This window comes from Rhagoletis pomonella, unplaced genomic scaffold (assembly GCF_013731165.1).
Source record: "Rhagoletis pomonella isolate Grant_MI unplaced genomic scaffold, Rhpom_1.0 Rhpom_scaffold_00005, whole genome shotgun sequence".
NCBI lineage: Eukaryota > Metazoa > Arthropoda > Insecta > Diptera > Tephritidae > Rhagoletis > Rhagoletis pomonella.
The window spans coordinates 38273009-38294668 of NW_023458559.1; the positions used below are offsets into that span (position 1 = coordinate 38273009).

At 34.1% G+C, this 21660-nt stretch overlaps 1 protein-coding gene across 1 annotated transcript in view; it reads right to left on the reverse strand.

Annotated features, from left to right (window-relative positions):
- Window positions 1-21660, reverse strand: part of LOC118740087 (cAMP-dependent protein kinase catalytic subunit 3-like) — a gene marked incomplete at its 3' end in the record, with an annotated part of 65371 nt that overhangs the window by 27179 nt on the left and 16532 nt on the right. Inside the window, exon 2 of the mRNA XM_036471580.1 lies at window positions 19231-19873. Coding sequence (XP_036327473.1) covers window positions 19231-19783 — 553 coding nt within the window. The remainder of the gene's footprint in view (window positions 1-19230; window positions 19874-21660) is intronic.

The following is a 21660-nucleotide window of genomic DNA, read 5'->3' on the forward strand; positions in this document are numbered from 1 at the left end:
GTTTTTTTAGTAAACATCGAAATAACGCAACACAAAATTGGTAATATAAGTATGTACATACGAATTTTCACACATGCATACATACATGCAAGCGAATAAAAGAGACTCTAAAATGTATATAACTTTGTATGAATATAACAGAGGATTACCGCAACACTTGGCAACAGAACTACTAGTGTTGCAAAATGCCTTACCACAGAAAAATATAAAAATAAATAAATAAAGTGAGACGAAACAACAAGCTGCTGGCAAAGTTTTTATTTGCTTCTGAGGAGATGCAAACTTAAGTGTTCCACAAATTTATTATGTACTTATTCGACTGATAACACCGTGCGGCAGTAATTTTTACACACAAAAAAAGCAACATATTCGCGAAACTATGGGCCAAATATAGTCAAACTACGTGTTTTGCTTTTCTCTCTGACGGCAGGATTTTTTTTTTTAAGGACTTTGATGTTTGAGAAATATGATTAAATACTTCAAAAAATTATAAAAAAAAAATCGGGGGCAATGTAGAAAAATAGTATGGGTATCAAATTAAAGAGAAGTGTTATTAAAGCCGTTTAAATTTTTGGTGCATAAGGATGACTAGGCATTTAAAATGTCCTTTTAAATTTTAAATCCTTGAATATTCTTGAAACTTTGCAATAATTTATTTTTTTTATTATATGAAGGACTCATATACACTAGACAACATCCTCGAATTTCATCCTTCTAATTTTATTAGCTTAAAAAAATTAAAATTTACTAAAAGGGCACTTTAATTACTTATTCGTCCTTTTGAGTCAAAACATTTAATTTTTTTACCGGCGAAAAATATATTTAGGGGACTCGCAAGATATCATAAAAGTAATATTATGAAATTCCACTCCTTTCAAAAATAGTTGGTTGTGGTTGAAGTCCTCTAAAGATTTATTTAAGCGTTAAAAACTTTACGACATAAGACAATACGGCAAGTATTTACTCACGTCACCTTGTGAACCAACTAACAATTAAGTCTCTTCTTCGTACGATTAGAAAAAATTTGTTTGTGTTTTGTAAGAGATGAAAAATTTTACGACAATGTAAAAAGCAAGTGAAATAAATAACTGTATGTTTATTGGTCAATATCTCGATTTCGATAACAAAAAGTATCGCTACCAAAAAATAAAAAATATCGATTATAAAATAAACAAGTGAGCAGCGCTGTCTTCGGCTATGCCGAAGGCTTCATACCTTTCATGAACATCTGCAAATTTTAGTTTGACAGATTACTGATTTTGATACATCGATAGAGGAGTTACATACTTATATAAAAAATCGCATCTAAACAATCAGAGGTATGGAAGATATACTTTATATGGCACCAATCTAAGTGATTTTCACTGCTATGTGATCGGTATGTAAACCGGTAACACAATTTATTGGGTTTAGTTTCCTACATAAAGGAGATATATCGCAAAAACTGGTATCTGAACAATCAGTGCTATAGGAGATAAAGCTTATACAGCATAGATTTTGACGATTTTCTCAGTAGACTTTGTATTATTATTTATAAAATATCTTACGAAATTTATCGGTTTTAGCTGTTCAAATAAAGGAGTTTTACAGTAAAATCCCATATCTGAACAATCAGATGTATGGAAGATATATGTTGTAGTCACCCGATCCTTGTTATTTTCACTGTAAGTATTCTGTTAATGAGTGAAAATGGTGCGAAATTTCATGTTCCTAACTGCATAAATGGAGGAGATATGATAAAAGACCTCATATCTGAACAATCAGTTGTATGGGGGCTGCAGGTTATAGTGACCCGATCTTCGTTATTTTCACTGTAAGTCTTCTGCTGATAATAAGTGAAAACAGCGCGAAATTTCATGGTCCTAGCTACATAAATGGATGAATTACAACGAAAAATCTCATATCTGAACAATCAGTTGTATGGGAGCTATAGGTTTTAGTTATCCGATCTTTTTAATTTTCACTGTAAGTTTTCTGTTGATAATTATTGAAAACTGTGCGGAATTTCCTGTTCCCAGCTATATAAATGGAAGAGATATAACGAAAAATTTTATATCTGAACAATCAGTTGTATGGGAGCTATAGGTTATAGTGACCCGATCTTTGTAATTTTCACTGTAAGAATTCTGTTGATAATGGGTGCAAGGGCTGCAAAATTTCATGTTCGTAGCTGCATAAATGGAGAAGTTATAACGAAAAATCTCATATCTGAACAATCAGTTGTATGGGAGCTATATGTTATAGTGGTCCGATTCTTCCGGTTCCGACAAATGATTAATACATTATAAAAATACACCCACCTACCAAATTTGATCTGGATATCTCGAAAACTGAGAGACTAGATTGCATACAAACAGACAGACAGACGGACAGACGGACAGACGGACAGACGGACATGGCTAAATCAACTCAGCTCGACGTTCTGATCATAAAAGTATACATTTTAATGGGTCTATCTCTTTTTGTTCTGGTACTTACAAACATCGGACCAAAGTTATAATACCATTTCATGCTCATGAAAGGTATAAAAATATCGATAAATATGTATATCGATAGAAATATCTATTCATAAGTTACTTATATAGCAAGTTCGATTCATTTACCCATAAATGCATTGATAAATATACCGATACCGATACCTTCAACTAGGAGGTCAATTTGTGCTTGTTAAGAACTTCGCAGTAGTTAGTACTCTTCACCACATACTTAATAATGTAGTACATCTATTTATATACATTTACATAAGTTGTACTAGTGTATTATAATATTTTCCAAACTACGAGTATTAAGAAAGTCTGCGACTACTCGAATGTCATAATTATCTATGGAGCTGAGCTTTCGGTATAAAAGGATTTACATGTCTAATATATACAGACATCATTAAGTGACATGGAGGCTGGTTTTCATCTAGATGTGTTCGCTTTACAGAGCTCCATGGTAGTACACGGGCTGGTTCTAGACCTAAAAATTGCTGCACTGCTCTTTAGTTTGACAGACTATTTCTCACTTTATTATCCATGTCACCACTCAAAGTGGAAATTTTATTCAGGTAAATTCTATTCAGAGATAGTTGACCAACTTAGAGGTCTCTTCAACGGGTCAGCTTTCGAGTACATTTGTTTCTATTATCCTCTATTGAGTCTGAGTTTCTTACTATTAGATCATTGCTACGACCCCGTGACAGTTCATGACGCCATCAATATACCAAATGCACACTGTCGGATTGTAATGACTGACTGGGAGTTCTTTCGATATATATATGACGTTTAGCTTCCCCATTGGATCTCTTTGTGATTAAGACCTAAAGCTATTTAAAGAAGATGCTCAGCAGATACAGAACAATAATTCTGACAATGGGTCGCTAATTTGGTTTTAAAAACTGAAAGTAAAGGTATCTAACCGTCTAAGTAGAATCTGACTCTGATTTGTATTTCCGAGTAATTCGACGAATTTTATTCACTACTTATTATTTGCCATAACCGAAAATAGTGAGAACTTAGGGATGGTAAAGACTAGCGGTATGATTATCAGAACTACAGGTCTACTGAAAACAGATATTATTGCTGTAATTTTCTTCAGTTTGACCACAGCCAACCACCATAGTTTATAAGCTTTCCTAAGCATAAAAAGAAAAACTTTGGACTGTAGGTGAATAATAGTCACATATCTTTGGATAGCGTTGCCGGATGATCAATGTTGGGTATATAGCATTTATTTTGTAAGTGGCCAAGATCTCCCTCTATATAACTTAAGTCTTTATCTATCTTCATTCCTATAAGAGCCTAATAGGCTGAAATCTTCACGAATTAGACCTCTTAATAGACTTCGATGCAGTGAGATCGCTTATTCGATTCGTTATCTTAAGTCACCTTTTAACTAGAATAAGATCACTGCATATATACCAAACACTTCTGCCGTATTGCCAACTTTTCGAAATAGAAAAGCTTTTTTTCACTTTTTGTCTGTAAATCCGTCAACGGCCGGTAAACTACAAACTATAATCCATGAGGATACACGTGTAAACACATGCCTACATTCAGATGTACTAATGTATGTACATACATATGTATATATACTAAAAACATTGTCAAAATGCGACAGATTTTCTTTCATCCTCCATTTTTTTTTTTGTTTTTTAACTTTTACTTTTATCAACATCATCATTAAAATTTTCGTCAGCAGCTGGCAAGTTGCCAAATTTCTACCCTCGCACTGTGTGATCACTGGTCTGTGGTGATCTGTTGGTGATCTTGTCGTTGATATGATGTGAATTTCGCCCCATGCAAACCAGACTCTAATAAATACGCTGCTATATGGCGCGCAGAAAAATTAATAAATAAAAAAAAATATATGTAAAAATAAAAAAAATAAGAAAAAAAACTTTTCAAATGAGAAATTAGCGCCTGCTTTCGCAAGAATAAAATAAAATATTAAATAAATGAACTAATAAATAGAAAATGGTTTTGTGTATAAATACATATATGTATGTATGTATGTATATTTTCCCACAATGTAAATTTTATTTGAATATTGCAAAATTTTGCAAATCAGCAGCTAGTGAATATGTCAAACCAAAATTATAATGACCTAAAAATGCATATTTCACTTGCCTAGGAAAAACATTTGGACAAACAGAAGTAGCAAGTTTGTATAAATAAATATTTTATTAAAAATTACTCGTATACGCATCCATCCACCCACTTGACAGAAGTAATTTTTCATACAAAATATTTTCATGCGAAATCCGCAAACAAATTTTTTGAGAAGGCTATTGCGCGTTGGCGTGTGTTGGAAAAATTGCCCAGTTGTGGTTCACGTGAGCAAGTCTTTCATTCACTTTGAAACTAATGAGTGAAACTAAATATTGTTTTTGTTTCATAATTTTTTTTTTTTTATAAAAAATATATTAAATATATACAACTTTATTATTAGTGAATTCTAAAAAACAAAGACATTTTGTTATTTCAGTATATCAGTGAAAAATCTCTATCCTTTTTATAGATGTAAAAATATATCAACAGGAAATACTGAAAATTCGCTTCAGATAATATGATCTTTAAAATAAATCTATGCAAGTTTGTACAGTATGTAATAAATAAATAAAATGTTTAAAGTTTCATAAATTGCACTTTATTTACATAAAATTAGTAAAGAACTAGAAACCCAAAATCCACTCCTTGTGTGCGCTAATGACCACCCCTACACATTGCAAGCAAGATAGAGACTCTGCTGTCTACTGCAAGGCTTATCTAAGGGAACAATGTAGAAGACAAGAAGAAAATAAACCTTTTCCCCCTCAGGGTCATAGAACAAGGGAATGGGCTGCGCATAAGCTTTGTAGACCTGTGGCTTTGGAGATTTAACTTTACACAAAACTTCAAAGTCAGAAACAACTGGGCCAGGGTCCTAAACCCTGGAAGGGCAGCTACTTCTCGTATAATGCCAGTTCCAAGACTGAGCACAGCGTCGGAGCAGAAGTTTATGGCTTACAACCCAGAAAGCTCATTTTCACCACCACAGGGCAAGGTAACTCTGTCCCCTGTAACGATTTTTTACGAATTTTCAAAGAAAATTATATGAAGTGGTTGACACGAACTCGTAAAGAAATTTCTGTACGAAAAATAAAGAAAATTCTGGAAAAATTCTGAAAGATATTCTTCACATAGCACCATTATTTTCGTTGCTTCACGGATTTTCTTCCGAAATTTCGTAAAAGAATGGAAGTGTACGTAATTTATTTCATTTTAGAAAATTCGGCAAAAAATCGAATTAAATCTTAATGAATTCTTTAAAATTTCTTGCCAATGCAGAATACTCTGAAAAAATGGTTTGCATGGTCTTTCAGGCCGAGTTGCACGCCATTCAACTATGTCTGAGGCAGTACGCAGAAGGTGGGAGAACCAACAAACATATACACTTGGACAGCAGAGCGGCGCTCCTTGCTCTTAAAGCGCACGAGGCCAGCCCAAAGCTGGTGTGGGATTGCCTTCAGCTTTTAATACTTATTGCCTCCAGGAACCGTGTGTACCTCATATAGGTACCAGGCATTGAAGTGGCAGATTGTTTCGCCATAAGAGGGGCTGTATAGAGAATCATAGTCGCAGGACCCTTTATTGGCCTGCTATGGAGCTCCGTTAGGCAAAACTTCTATATCTGGTTGAAGAACGAGGCGCAACATTACTGGACAAAAACGGAAGGTAACAGACAGCCTAAGTCCTACATTCCGGATATATCAAAAAGGAGAACCTACGAACTCGTTCACTTCCAGGGTAATGAAACGCTGGTCAAACATTGAAGTTGTTAACTCTGCTCCCTCCTCTAAATCCATTGTAATCTAATCTTACTAGGTTTTAATCTCATTTAAATAGTAGCAAATTTCGCGACTAGCAAAAAAATCAATTGGGTGGTAACACTGCAAATAAGACAAATGAACTTTTTCTAAGTGAAAATAATTTCCATATGGAACAAAATATATGTATGTACATTAGACTGCATCACCAAAAAAGGTTGCGGTTTTCCGCCGGGATTACAAAACTTATTATATTTTAAGACGTCCACCAAAATATTTTGGAAAAATATTAAGATTTAAGCGAGCTGGACCGATTTGAAAATACCTCAAAAAATGGAGTTTTTTGTGAATAAAAATGGTTTCTTAAAGAACCTTTTTGAAAAAAGTCCCCTCCGATGACAAATTAGATTAAGCTTAAAAAATCTGCATAAAAATATTTAAAAATCTTTTCAACGGAACCGTAAGAATGAGATTTTTGATGCTGGTTGTTTACTTTTTTAAAAGATTGGTTTACGAAAAACTTGAATAACTGGGCCAAAAATGTTCTGATTTAGACTTGTGGGATCTCAGTAGAGAGGTATTTTCACACTGTTTTTATTTCTGGCCAAAATCATTGTTTTTTCGAATACCAACACATCTTAATTCAACTTTGAATGACGTTCGTTCATCCTACCTTTCTCTTCCATCCTTTGAATGAGTTTATTAGCAAAAAATAAAAAGAGCGAGAAAATACCTTTCCAATGACACCTCTTTTCTCATCATTACGATACCGTTAAAATTTTTAAATTTTTTTAAATATTTTCTTTAATTTTTTTATGCAAATATTTTAAGCTTAAACTGTTTTGTCATTTGAGGGGATTTTTTCAAAAAAAAATCTTTAAGAAACTATTTTTATTCATAAAAAACTCCATTTTTGGAGGTATTTTCAAATCGGTCCAGCTCACTTAAATCTTAATATTTTTCCGAAATATTTTGGTGGACGTCTTAAAATATAATAGATTTTATAATTCCAATGGAAAAATAGTACCGATTTTTTTTTGTATGGCGAGTGATGCAGTCTAATGTACATATGCCTTATGTATGTGCCTAAGTGAAAATAAAAATCATTGCCATTACAATTTTAATGTATTTCAAAACAGACGTGTGCCATTGAATTTAATCAGAATTTAATTTTTCATTTACATATTTGTTTCTTAAATCAATAGAACAAAAATCTAGTTCATTGACGTCTTGTTTCTAGTATAAAAACAAAGATTGACTGCGCCTTCTTGGCAGACGTCAAAATGATATACATATACTCATTTTCCGTTGCCTTTTACGCGTTTGCGTAATTTTATTGAAATATTGTTTGCATATTGATTTCATTGAACCTAATTCATAACATTTTAAGTAATTTTCTTTAGAATAATAAATAAACATCCGCAATAGTTTCCGATTCAGTTAATATACTACGTACGTTTTTTTTGCGAAAATCTTGAATTAAAAATTTTAATTTCTGAATTTATTACGACGAATGTTGATAAACCACAGAGAGATACAGTAAAACAGCAAAATTTATTTATTATGGCTTATCAATTATGAGTTTTATGTTACACATACATTAGTACATACTGTGTCTGTGGCTTTTTTCACTGGTACGTTATTCAAAACATGCATAGAGGAAATTATTCCAACATTTAGCTAAAATTTCAGAATAAATACTGGGGATGCACACCAAGGATCCTAAGGATCCTAGTCTGTGTGCAACCTCTGGTAGGAATTATCGAAGTGAGAGGATCCTGATAGTTATTAAGTGATAGTCAGGCGGAACTTATGACTCTCTCATTCTTCGAGGTCAAATCCTCATTGTTCTTGGAGTGTATAGGGAAGCTTAATTCCCTGGCTGAGAACAATGTTATTCAACTTATATGGGAACTAGGGCACATGGATATGGGGTAGTCGATATGTTAGTCAGAATGGCTGCTGCAATCGACCCCGAGGAGACCTAAGCCCTGCCTTGCTCAGAAAAGTAAATACCAAACTGAGGGAACTAGATTGGCGAAACACCATGATAATTCGGCAAGGCAAGAGCTTACTACGGGGTACAATCTAAAGGGATACCGGCTACTCATAAACATACCCAAGGATAAGGATAAGAATTATTACAGGTATTTTGGAGGGTCATTGTAAATTAAGGGGGCGCTTTTATAGGCTAGGAATCTGGTCAAGAGATCAATGTTGCCTTTGTTACTCCACCAAAGAGACATCATTGCACCTTCCTTTGGAGTGTGAAGCATGCTCACGGAGAAGGGAGAGATGCATATGATCTATATGGTTAAGAGAAGAGCACATACGTACACTGTCTACACCCGGTATCTATTCTGATATTCCGAAATTTATATAGTTTTTAGGGCTAGATGCAGTGTTGTGATGAGCTGAGAGCACAACATACCTACTGGTTGCAGTGCTTGCTCTATTAATATGGATCTATCTATCTATCTATTTAGACCATCATGAGCTGACTATGATCCCGTATTAGAAACTCATTGCGTTCCTCTTTTTACTCTAGAAATAAAACCAATTCATTGCTCTGATGAAGCGCACAAAATAACAAGTAATTACCGAATCAAATTTAGACATACACACAAAACATAATGGAGGAACGAACATCCTCGCTAGTACGGGATTGTTTCAGATCGACTGAAGCCAATTTTTTTCTTTTTCAGTGTACTCAACAACAAACAGCTTCAGTCGTAAACAAACTTATTACAAAAACGATTTAGGCATTTGTACTGATAAAACGTTGTACCTTCTGACCTTTGTGAAATATACATAAAAGGTTAAAGACCAGACTTTGAGGAAGCAGATAGCGTAAGCCTAAACAGAAATCGATTAAGTTGGAGCTAAGCAATGGTGCTCTGTTTTGTATGGTTGGTAAATACGAATTCAAAATGGCAACTGCTAAGGAATGCCTGACCCCTCTATCAACCGCGCCGAAGTACTTCCTATTCAAGCTAATTTAGGTACTGACATTGCGGAAAGGCACCCTTGAAGCGTTATCACCGGATACGGAGCAATTGGAAAAACCTCTATCCTCCTGCGGTTCACTCCTGGACGTTTGAACCTCATGTAGGCTCAGCGAGCGCTGGACCAGAACTAGAACCAGAAGTTCCTTATGGTCTGATTATGGCAACATAACGTAACTTACGGCTCTCTCTTAAAAACTCTGTTAAATGGGCGTTGCTTATAATTGAACAGCCGAAACCTAACGTAACTTAATACCACGTCGAAATCTGTTTCATTTTGATTATCTAAGTTCTACGTTCCGTTAAGTGAAGTTAGGTTGCCATAATCAGGCTTTTATGCTTGTAAAGTTTCATCTCTCGCTTTTGGTGGCGGTAGGTCATTGTGCGACTAGTATTCACACGTTAAGGTTGCGAATCTTACCTCATTCCTTTTGTATAAGATGACAAGAGGCTGATGCGGTGGAATCATCTCAGCACTTTCATCCCGGATTAGTCGCATTTTTGCAGGGTATATACTAATATAGACATACACGCTCATATGATTTGTACTCAAAAGTGAGTACAAAAGCAATACCGGCTGATTACTTTAAAATGTTTACATATGCTAGGTTTTGTTTTCATGATACATAAACACATTTTGTCGTATTGCTTTTTGCTCTTGTTGTTTTTCATTTGCTTAATAAACATCATCATCAGATTTTGTTGCTACGCTTTAATTTAACGTTTCTAAGGAATCGTTATTCAGTTTAGCAAATAAAATAAACATAATAATGATGTTTGGAATGAAAATAAACGCATGGATAATCGGGAAGATGATCATATTCAAGAGAGATAATAAAGTTAAGGTGAGCGATTATGATGATGAAACTTACATGAGCACTAAGAATGCCTAAACAGAAAGAGATTTGTTTGCAAGACCTTGCTAAGCTCTTGAGATCTTGCGAGATATACAACAGCTGCGAAAATTGGGTTCTGTATTTGTGGTGGTAAATAGACTTAGCCGCCGAGCGTTGTCGTTCATCTTACCACAACCAGCAAAAAAGCGAGATTCTTTAAAAACAAGCCTAACAGTAGGGAAGGATCTTTTCTATGATCGTTTGGAGCGCCCTAGACTTCAGCATAAAAGAATTCACCAGGTAGTGTGGCTGACTCTAGATCAAATGATTATAAACCGACTCGAATATCTTATCATAGACGGAAGGCACTATTCTAGTGCTTTATATGAGGGCCAACCATTGACCTGGATCACTATCTCATTGTAGCTTGAAAACAATCTAGTTTTTATATTGCAAAATATTATATTAATTTAACTTTTATATCTTCTTGAAATTCCCAGGTAACGCTTTATTATTTCTGATAAGATTCTTATTAAAAAGTGCTCTTATCATTTGTGCAGAAGCAGAATATGCAAATGTTTTAACCAGATCAGCATGAGCAAACTGACAATATGACCGCTTTAACCCAGACAGGGTTTATTTACTTGGCGTAATCTGACTATTTTAAAATGGATCTACACCGGTTTTTATTTTTTAAGTTTTATGATCCCCTTAAATGCTAAAAAGTACTCATCTGAGCACGCAGAAAGATCATGATTTAATAGCATGATCATGTTCGGCCCTAAAAAAAAGGAAGTAAACTTGTATGTCATCGTCAGAATCAAATATATTTTCATAAACAATTGAGTATTAACAAAACAATTTTTTTGTTATTATGTACATGTATTCACATACATTCATATTTATGTATGTATGTACATATCTGCAAGTTTTCAACAAAATTCGCAGCAGTCAATATTTATGTTTTGCCATGGTATCTCACCCCTTGCGCTGACTTTTTCTCTTCTCCTAGGTTGGTTCATATTTAGGGGATTTCCTTTACAAACCTAAATACATGCATACATATATAAATATGTACATACATACATATGCATATTTGTTTACAATTTTTAACAGCCTTGTTGTTGTTTTCAACATTTTCAAAAATCACATTTGTTTGGTATTTTTATTTATGTTTCATTCTTATGTAAACCGCACAATTCCAGGAAAAATTAAAACTTTTACGATTTGTTTTGCAATTTTTGTGCAAACTAGAAATGTGCGAAAAAATATTTATGTCAAGTCTTTGAAACTGGACATAAGTTAGTTATTTGAAATCTCAACGTAATTTATGGCAAATAAAAAAAGTTTAAAATTAAAGTTTAAAAACATAATTTTTTTATCATAGTATATAAACTGAACATACACTTCTGGTAACTTGTAAATCTTCCATTTTTTATATTAGAAGCTTAACGCTGTTTGTGCAACGAATTTTTTGGGAACGTTGAAAATTGGACATACATTTTTCGTAATTTAAACTTTGGACATAAATAAATATTGAAACAAAGAACTTTGATTTTGAATTTTTCTACAATTGAAAAACAAGACATACGGTTTTGTGGTTATTTAAAACTGGACATAAATTTTTGGTAATTTAAAAGTTGGACATAAATCTATATTCGTTGCTTAAAAGTTATTTTTAGTTATTTGAAAAGTGAACAGGCCTTTTGGTTATTTAAGAATTTTCAAAAATTGTTTGGTCATTTGAAACCACAACATAAACATAAATTAGACATTTGAATCTTGGACATACATTTTTAACAGTTTTAAAGCGGACATTTTTTTTTTTAGGAATTTGCATTTAGGAATTGAATATAATTGTTTGATCATATAGAAACAAAACATAAACTTAGGGGCATTTGAAGAGTGGTCATAAATTTTTGGTTATTTAAAAATTTAGCATTTTTGTCGTTTGAATACCTGTCATAATTTTTTGTAAATTTAAGAATTACATGAATTTTTAGTAGTTTCACAAGTGAATATAAATTTTTGCTCGCGGTAAAAATGGACTTAAGTTTTTCATCTTTTAAAAACAAGACAAAATTAATTAGTAATGTGAAAATTAGTCTTATATATTTTTTTTTTACTTATTTTTTGTTTTCTTTTTGTGAAAAACTAAGAACTGGACATAAATTTTTGGTAATTTAAAAAGGAACATAAGTAATAACAGACTTTGAATAAAGGAATATAAATAAAAGAGGCTTATTTTTTTATTTAAAAACTTGACATAATTTTTGGAAATTAAAAAAATGGACATAAATTGTTGGTCAGCAGGAAAATTTGTTACATTTTTAATCAATTGAAAACTAGAAAAGTGTATGTGAAGTTTTTACAAAAGTTAAAAAAAAACATATTTAAAATTTTTGCATTGAAGAAAAATTAATTTGGTTTTAAAATTGCAACGAATGTATGTCCAGTTTTTTCATACGAACATAATATGTCTAATTTTTGAATAACTAAACATTTATGCTCAGATTTTAAATTACTAAAAATTGTGTCTAGATTTGGAGTTACCAAAAATGTACGTCCAATTTTTATTTTAAAGCTTATATATATTAACATATCAGCATATCCATATGAAAGTACATACATACATACATATGAAAGATGTACGTCTTAAAACATATCACTGTTTATGTTTTGCCGCATCAGAAGCCGCCAGCACACAATCAGTCCGCCTAAGCGCTTCATATTGTCACTTCTATTGCACATAATTAGCCATTTTCAGCTTTTGGCTTTGTCAACGAAGCCCAAAAACACATTAAATATAGTCACAATAATAATGCAACGCTTGAGTGCAATTACAGCTGTGACTACAACAGCAACAATAAGATATGTACAATAGCAACACTATTAATAACAACTCAGCTGCCTAGCCAGTCAGACAGCCAACCAGCCAATCGTCTCTTCGTCATAGCAATAATCGTAGAAGAAAACTAAATGAAATATTTTGTTGGTTCGTCCGCATACGCGGCGCCGCTAATGGTAAACTTGCATTCGATGAGGTCTTTTAATGGCTACAAATAAAATACTTTTGCGCACTTAGAGAAAGTGCAAACAGGGGAGAAACTACGTGGTGGGCCGTGGATGGCCAGAAAGACCAACAAGCAACTAAAGAGCCAGGCATTGGTAGTTCTGCCACTTCTTCGCTGGTTGCATGCAACTAGAAAGATGTACGTACACTTTACCCGCAAGCGGGATTTCGTGGTGTGTTACAGGTTGACATCAGCAGGCAGCTGATGATGCTTTGCAAGATTCGTTTATACACTAAAAGCGTATATACTTATGTATGTGTGTTTGTATGTTTACGCCCAACTGATTGAACGCCTGTCTGCTGCATTTCCCAGCGCGCTGCTTACCTCCCCCTTTCCACTTTACTCATCACCGCTTTACTCATGTTTATTTATGTGCGATTGTCTTTTCTAACCAGCCGCGAAAGCAGGCGCTTAGCTAACAAAAGCATCGACAGCAACAAGAGCAACAATAACACCAACATCAACAACAACAGCAGCTATAAATTTTGCCTCAAGTTGCATTCGCATTCGCACAATTGTCATCTGTGGTCTATTAAAATTACCCGTCTCACTGATTGCATTTTATAGTAAATTTGCTTCATCTGCTTCAAATGCTTTTTTGCTTTGTTTTTGCTTTTAGTATTTATGTATGCCAGACTTAAATGAGGCGACAAATGTTGTCATTTTTCGAACGTTGTGTATTGGATGAGCTCTCAGCTGCATGCGAGTTAATTAAAAGTGTTTAACTAGCAATCTTAATGGGAATATTTCACAAGTGAATGAATGCACACATACGAGTATATACTTAGATACATAAATACGTGTGCATTTGTGTGAATGAGCCATTAAATGCGGATGAAAGTGCAATGAAAAGCCGATGAAGGATTGAAGCTTTCCAAATATTTAGATCACTGTAGCTCGGGGGGTTCTACTTTGGATTAGTGGAAAGTTTAGGGGTCAATCCATGTCAAATTAATCAATAGTCGGCATCGACCATTTCTGATTCAGCTGATTTTTAGCATCATCATATAGCATAGTTCTTCCAAAACAAATTTTTTTTTTTCGAAAGGTTAAAATTTCAAAATTTTCCGGATTTTGCAGTTTTTATACCTCAAAAACTATCGACATTACAAAGATGGTTCTGGTCTTGTTTTAAATATGATATTTGGGGCTATATACAGAATATAAAAAAAACAGAATTTTGAAGTTTAAAAATTGTAAAAGCAAAAAAACTTATATAAATTTTTGACTAAATTCATTCATGTATAAAATATTATACTGAAATTTTCAAAAAGTTTACCAAATTTCAAACAAATCAAGAACGGTCGATTCCAAAAATTGGTCGATTTGACATGGATTGACCCATAGGTAAGGTTGCGTTAGGTTACGTAGCGAAGCGCTGACTATAGCTGATAACTAGCAGTGTAGAAAGTGTTTATTGAAAATCATTATTTTAATGTTCTACATTCAGATGCAACTGAACTGAACAATCGCTAGGCGGCGGTGCCTTTTCGGAATACCTAATGCAATAAAAATCAGTATGTTTGTAGTCGTCCTTCTAGTTATGCCGGTTACAGAAGCGTGGGCCTACTAAATGCTGCTTCCAATCCATGTGAAACCTTTTCGTTACTTTAGAAAATTGGAACGTTTTAATAGTGCCGCTCCTACATATTGGATTTAAGGGCCACTACTGACGCCCGCAGCGTTGGCCACCTTGTCTTGTAGACAGTAAAGTGTCTATCATATAAAAATCGACACATAATTTTGTTTTGTATTACGCTTAGGACCAGCTACGTAAAAACGGCTTCCAATGAAAACAAATCGGATGCCTCGGAGAGACGAGGTAAGGACTATGAAATGTTCAGACCAGCGCCATCCAGAAAGTGCATTGGACGGATATAGACTATACCACCTGGCCGCATAGCGTTGTCTAATAAAGCAGCCACGTCAAGAGCATACTGAATTTTCCTAGTAAATAGTTGTGAGCAAAAAAAACCATTTCTTTTACTAAAAACTTGTACCTGGTCTACTACTTATTTTAAAATAAGTCCATGAGCTCATATCACCAGCAATAAGTCAGTACCCAAGTGGCTGACTACGTGACTGGCTATGTAGCGGTTAAACTATCATTACATACTAACGTAATGCGATTTACACAATCACACCACAGAGGCTGCTGCTGCGGATATTGCGCCGCCACCATTCGGGCATTTAGTCATTGAGACGTGTCGCTATCCAGCCAGCTAGACAGTCTGAACAAGCGCCTCACTATAACTGTCCATTTAAACATACACAAATCTGTTTAGTGTAGACTACTGTATACAAATGTGCATTTGTAAATATTTGCATCATTTTGTATTTGTAAAAATTTTGTGAAATTTGTAAGCAAACATGGATTTGTCTACAAATATTTACAAATTGCGCTACATACGAAGTTTTTGCGAATGAAAACAAAAGCATGCGAAAAACTTAAAGCCTAAGGACAAAGGTGGAAAGGAGCGCGGAGATATACTATGAAAAGTGTGTAAAAACAGCGAAATTAATTGCAATGCTAATGTTTGGGCACGTTTTGGCTTTTTGTTAATTTTGGTTTTTATTTACATTTCTTTTATAGCATTTTTGTGTTTTGTTTTAGGATCATCGTTTTTTCAGCTCCGGCTGCATTATCAGTGTTGTATATCCCAAAAATTCCAAAGCATCGCTAGGCAAACATCAGCAAAAGAAGTTCTGTCGAAGCACAAATGTTTTCCAGCTCACTTTGGTGAAAAAACTGGAGTGAGCTGATCGAAAGCACAAAAGTGTAGGAGAGATAGTGCAGAGGTGATAAAGAAAATTTTTGGAATAAAGCAACGATAGAACAAGAAATAAGGTTTTCGTTGGTATCTGAGGTCATTTGCGGAAGGTAATTTCTTAATTTTTTGGTTCTATAAAACTTCCATTAAACCAAGTTTATAGCATGGTGTCCTATTATAGTCAAGCGCCGCGAAAAGCTTTGACTTAACCACGACCTTAACTGATCATTGCATACCAATGCTTGGTCCGGATGGATCCTTCACCCATATTCATTGAAGGGAAGATTAGAAGAAAAGCATCCTTTGGAATTAGGGCCGAGTGAATCTATTTACCGATGGATCAAAGTTAAATGCACGGAAAAGTGAAGCTGTCTTCTGCGATGAGCTTTCCAGTAACCCCAAATTTGTGCAACCAAATCACTTTTATTCAAGCGGATGTATTCGCCAGTTAAGTAGTTACGTGAATATATATATGTATGAATTTCGATATCCATCCATCAAATAAGGCGCTTTGGTCTTTAATGGAACACTCAAAAATTGTCAGAGAAAGCCTCGACAGCAACATAATATTTCGCTATCAAGTTCATATGAGTTCCAGCCTATTACAGAGAACTGTAAGGTCGATGAACTGGAAAGAGAGGGCACTCTTGCAGAGTTTTGGTCAGATAAAGAGACTATAGGCGGGCTGCTGACCACAATTGGTCAGCTGTTTGAAAAATCGACGCCTAGTCAATTCAAAGAGCACTTTGCGGAATTCTTTAAATGGAAGGTCGCTAAGTCCTTCTAGCCATGGATAGATCGAAAGCGGTCCAAGGAACTAAACTAAAAACTAACACAATTGGAATCCATGAGGTAAAGTTCAAATTCTCCTTTAATCGAACTGTTACAGCTGGTGTGGAATAAATTCAGCATATCTGCATCTTAGCTCTCTAGTTTACGTGAGCGTTAGGGTGCATTCACACAGAACGCCGAGCGGCGCCAAGCGAATCAAGGTAGAATGAAGCGAAGCTGCTGGTTTTCACACTAAACGAAGAAGTGTGGAGACTTTTTCATGGAATCGACTAATGAATACTTCCATACATGTAGCTTAGCCAGGCTCGGTCTCGATTCCTGTGTGAACGTACCCTTAGGGTCTTTTCAACTTCGGGAATAAATATTATGTATATATTTTTATTCTATGTATTTGGAGACATCTAGAAATTTTCATTGCTGTTTTGTTAAGCTTTTGGTTCGATTTTTTGGGACCCTCCGGGATTTTCTGGGGACTTTTTCGAAGTTCTTAGTATTTTTTAGATAACTTTCCAGATTTGCTAACTTGTGGCATTTTCTCGGTACCCTTTGGAAGGTTTAGCGATTTCTTAGCACCATCCGGAAATTTTTGGAATCTTCTCAGAACTCTTTGGGAATCCTCAAAATTGTTTATGTAATTTTCAGAGTTTTTCGGAACCTCCGGGTGTTTCTTCGGACTATTTGAAGCTCTTCACGATTTTTAGGTACCTTCTAGGATTTTTTGTGGTGTTATTTGAAACACTTTAGGATTTTTGGGAACCTTCGGAGATTTTCCGGGGACACTTGAGGATTTCTTTAGAACTGTCGATATTTGTTGGGAACTCTTCACAATTTTGGGAACTTACGTGTTTCTTTCTGGAAGTTTTGGGTCCTTCTGGGTCATTCTCCGAACTCTTCAGAATTTTTTAGGTACCTTTCGGAACTTCTTAGCACCTTCCAGAATTTTGTGGGTATTCTTTGGCACGCTTCAGGATTGTTAGGCCCTTCCAGGATTTTCTCGGGACTGGTTGAGCCTCTGCAGGATTTTTAGGTCCCTATCGGTATTTTTTGTGACTTTTCATACTTTATTCGACACTTTTCGAGATTTCTAGAATCTTTAATTTGAACGATACATTAAAATTTTGACGCTTATATTAATGAATCACTAAATATTAAGAAGCAAAAAATACTCGGGTTTTCTTTTTCGATATAGTTACTAGAATCCTGTAATTTATTAAGCTTTTTCGCAAAGCGGTCGCTCAATGTTTAAACAAATTAAATATTCAATTAGTTTGTTTAACAACAGCCCGTGCGCTCGATCAATCGTGATTTTCAAAGCGATCTTTCGCGCTTTCCTCCAACTTAGCAGCCAACTTCAATAGCCAGAAAAAGTTTCTAATTAACGTCCAAATGATCGCTATCATGAGTCATGTTTTGAGTTTAGGGCGATCATTCATCGTTAGAAGATACATGCATACGTATGTACATAAGGGTGGTCTAAAAACAGTAAAGTCGGAATTGTAATGCTCTCACCCCCTAGGATTGTTCTATATCGAGAAAAAGTATACCCCTATTTCTTTATTTCGAAATCAAAAAATATTTAGAGGTCGCTCAAAGCGCTCAAAGTTTTCCATGTATTTCTATATGGGAAAAATAATTTTTTTCGTACAAATGGTATAGAATTCTTGAAAGTCAATATTTTTCGATCGGAAAACTCTGGTCTCTTCAGGAGACTTTCAATAATAATACCCAATTGTTTATTTAACCATTCTTTAATACTAACGATTTTTTATTGGTCGCCCCATTGCATTTTTCGGGGTTTTGTGTGTTTTTGGTGGCCCTATAAATTATAGTTGCGATGAAAAAATGGTTATATAAACACATGGGTATTATTATTGGGAATCTCCTGCAGATAAGCAGAGTTTTCTGGTAGAAAAATATTGATTTTTAACTATTCTATACCATTTCTACGAAAAGTTGTTTTTTTTCCCCACATAAAATACATTGAGAACTTTGGGCGCTTTGAGCGACCTCTAAATATTTTTTGATTTCAAAATAAAAAATAAGGGTATATATTTTCGCTAAGAACAATCCTAGAGGGCATTTTTGGACCACCCCAATGTACATTCAAAGAGTTCAACACACGCCACCTACGCAATTTATATGTATAAACAATAAAGGAGAGAACAAAAACAAAACGCAACACCTTTTTGTTGCTTATTAGAAGATACACCCAATCAGCGCACGATCGTGAACATAAATAAGCTAATTATTTTCTCTGATTTTTCGCTTAAAATGAATCATACGGGCAATTTTCACAATTCTAATTGTATTTGTTGCTTACTGCCTGCCGGCTCCAATAAACATTAGCTCAGCATGCGAGCGAGCAGCAAGCAGCGACACATGTAGGGAAGCGTGCAAATCATATAAATACATATGTACGTGTAAACTATGAATATTAGCTATAATTAGTCTGCGTTTACTCACCCACAGTCTTGATTATTTGAAAATCATCCAGATGATATTTTCGCACGCCTTTCGCCGTTTCGACGCTGCTGCTGTCATCTGTCTCATCATCATCATCACCCTCATCGTCAGTCTCATTTCCATCATCCACCTCATCGGGATCATCCTCTTCCTCCTCTTCGGGATCGTCATCCTCCTCATCGAGCTCTTCATCTTCATCATCCTCTTCTTCCGCTACATCATCCTCCTCTTCGTGTATATCATTATTTTTGCGCGCTTGTCGTCGCGCCTCATCGTCCAGCACGTGTTTAGGCACCTCCTCCTCTTCGGTCTCCTCACTGCAATCTGATTCTAATGGATCTGAAGATTCACTGGAGCCAACACTGTGCGAACCGCCGCCGCTACAACTTTTGCCATTTCCTGTGCCATTTAGCTGTGCACCGCCAAGTTTCAGTGTGTATGTGGCTTCGTTAGTGGGTTTTTTGTCGAAAAACATTGTTGTGTTGGGCGCCATTTTGTTGCTGGAACTGGGTCCCAAATTTCGGAGGCGCGTGTATGTGGTGGCCGCAGACATGTTGGTGTGGTTTCGTGGGGGCGGGTGCGAGTGTGTGTGTGGATGTGGATGTATTTATGGGAGATTGCGTCCGATTGCGGCGCTCAGTGACTGAAAAAGATGAGAAAAAATACATATAATAAAATCACTAAAAATTTACAAAAAATTAAATTTGGTAGTAAATCAAATCAACTAAAAATTACATATGCATACTTAAAACCTTATATGTATACTAAAATTCGTAGATATGTACTAAAATTCAAAATTGGCAAAAATTTTACCGATTTGTGATGCCCAATTACCCTAAAAAACGTTTGTACTAAAAACACATTTGATGAAATGAAATTAACTCGAAAATAAATCCACTAAAGATTTAATGTGTACTAAAAACCTAACTTACAAGTATTCATGAGTAGTAAAAGAATACATAAGTACTAAAAAAGTAAACTGTCGAAAAATTAAATGTTCTGAAAATCAAATCTATGTATAAAAATAAAGTGTACTAATAGTCGTTTACTAAAAATTGTTGATAATGAAGTTAAAAATGGTAAAATTTAGACACGCCAATATTCTGGTGCCCCAAAAAACTTTAAAGGTTTATTTGCTAAACATTAAATAAATGAATCCACCAAACATTAAATGTGCCAAAAATCACAGGTACTAAAAATCAAAATGCTTGTTATTATATTTATGTACTAAGAATCAAATGGAGAAAAAAATCCCAATGTACTGGAAATAAAATGTACTAAAAGTCACAGGTAGATTAAACCAAACTTGCTAAAACTCAGATTGACTGAAATTCAAAGATACCAGAAAATAATAAATTATTGTTTCTTTGTAAATAAAATATTTCGTGAAAATTACCTCCAGCTCAAGAGTAGTATTTGTTTTAAATTATTAGATGGCCACAAACCACAAAAATTTAAATTTAATTATGTACTAAAAAATGTTAATAGATGTACCAATAGAAGTAAATTCGTACAAAAAATGTATTATTTAAAATAATTTTTAACAGTTTTTTAAATCATGCTGAAAATTTTACTAAAAAGACCTAGGCTGAAGTTCTGTTTCAAAATTGTAATTGTAAAAACTTTTTAAACTTTGTACAAAAACTTCTGTACTAAAATTTGGTTGTGCAATGTCTGCGAAGGCTAACTGAACTTAATAATACAACTTTTCTACATAACTGATGTTCTAAAATGCTTGTAAAAACTTGGTGAATTCGATTGAAATAATTATTAAAAAACAAATATGTTCTAAATTTTTCAAAAATAATAGAAATTTTAACTTAAAGTTATAAAATTTAATACTCCAAACAACTTCGTGAGCTAGGTACCAAAAATTACTTGTAAAATTATGCTTCCAAAATGATTATAAAATTTTCTGATTTTAGTACTATTTAGTTCTTTTTAATTCAAAAGTCTTCACTATTTAGAACTTTAACGTAAAATCTCATTCTAAAGTTATGTCTTAAAATGTGTACATATTTGCATACACATTTTCAACTTTGCACTAAAATATCTTCAATAAAATTTTTGTTCTAAGAGGTTTGTGATAATTTGCTGAATTTAATAGATACTAAAAATTTTCCACATTATTGATATTCATGAATGTTTGCAAAAACTTTGTGAATTCGAGAAAAAAAAAAAATTATTTTAAAAAATATAACCTACATTTTTATAAAATGATTAACATTTAACTAAAAGTTGAACAACATTTCAGCTTTATACTAAAAGTTTCATGTAAAATTATGCTTCTCAAATTATTATAAAATTTTCTGGATTTAGTACTAATAAGTTTCAATTCAAATTATGTTCCAAAAGTTTGTTTAAATCTTCTTGAAAGCGACACCATAAAATCTCCTTCTGAAATTATGCAAAATATGTACTTCTAAAACT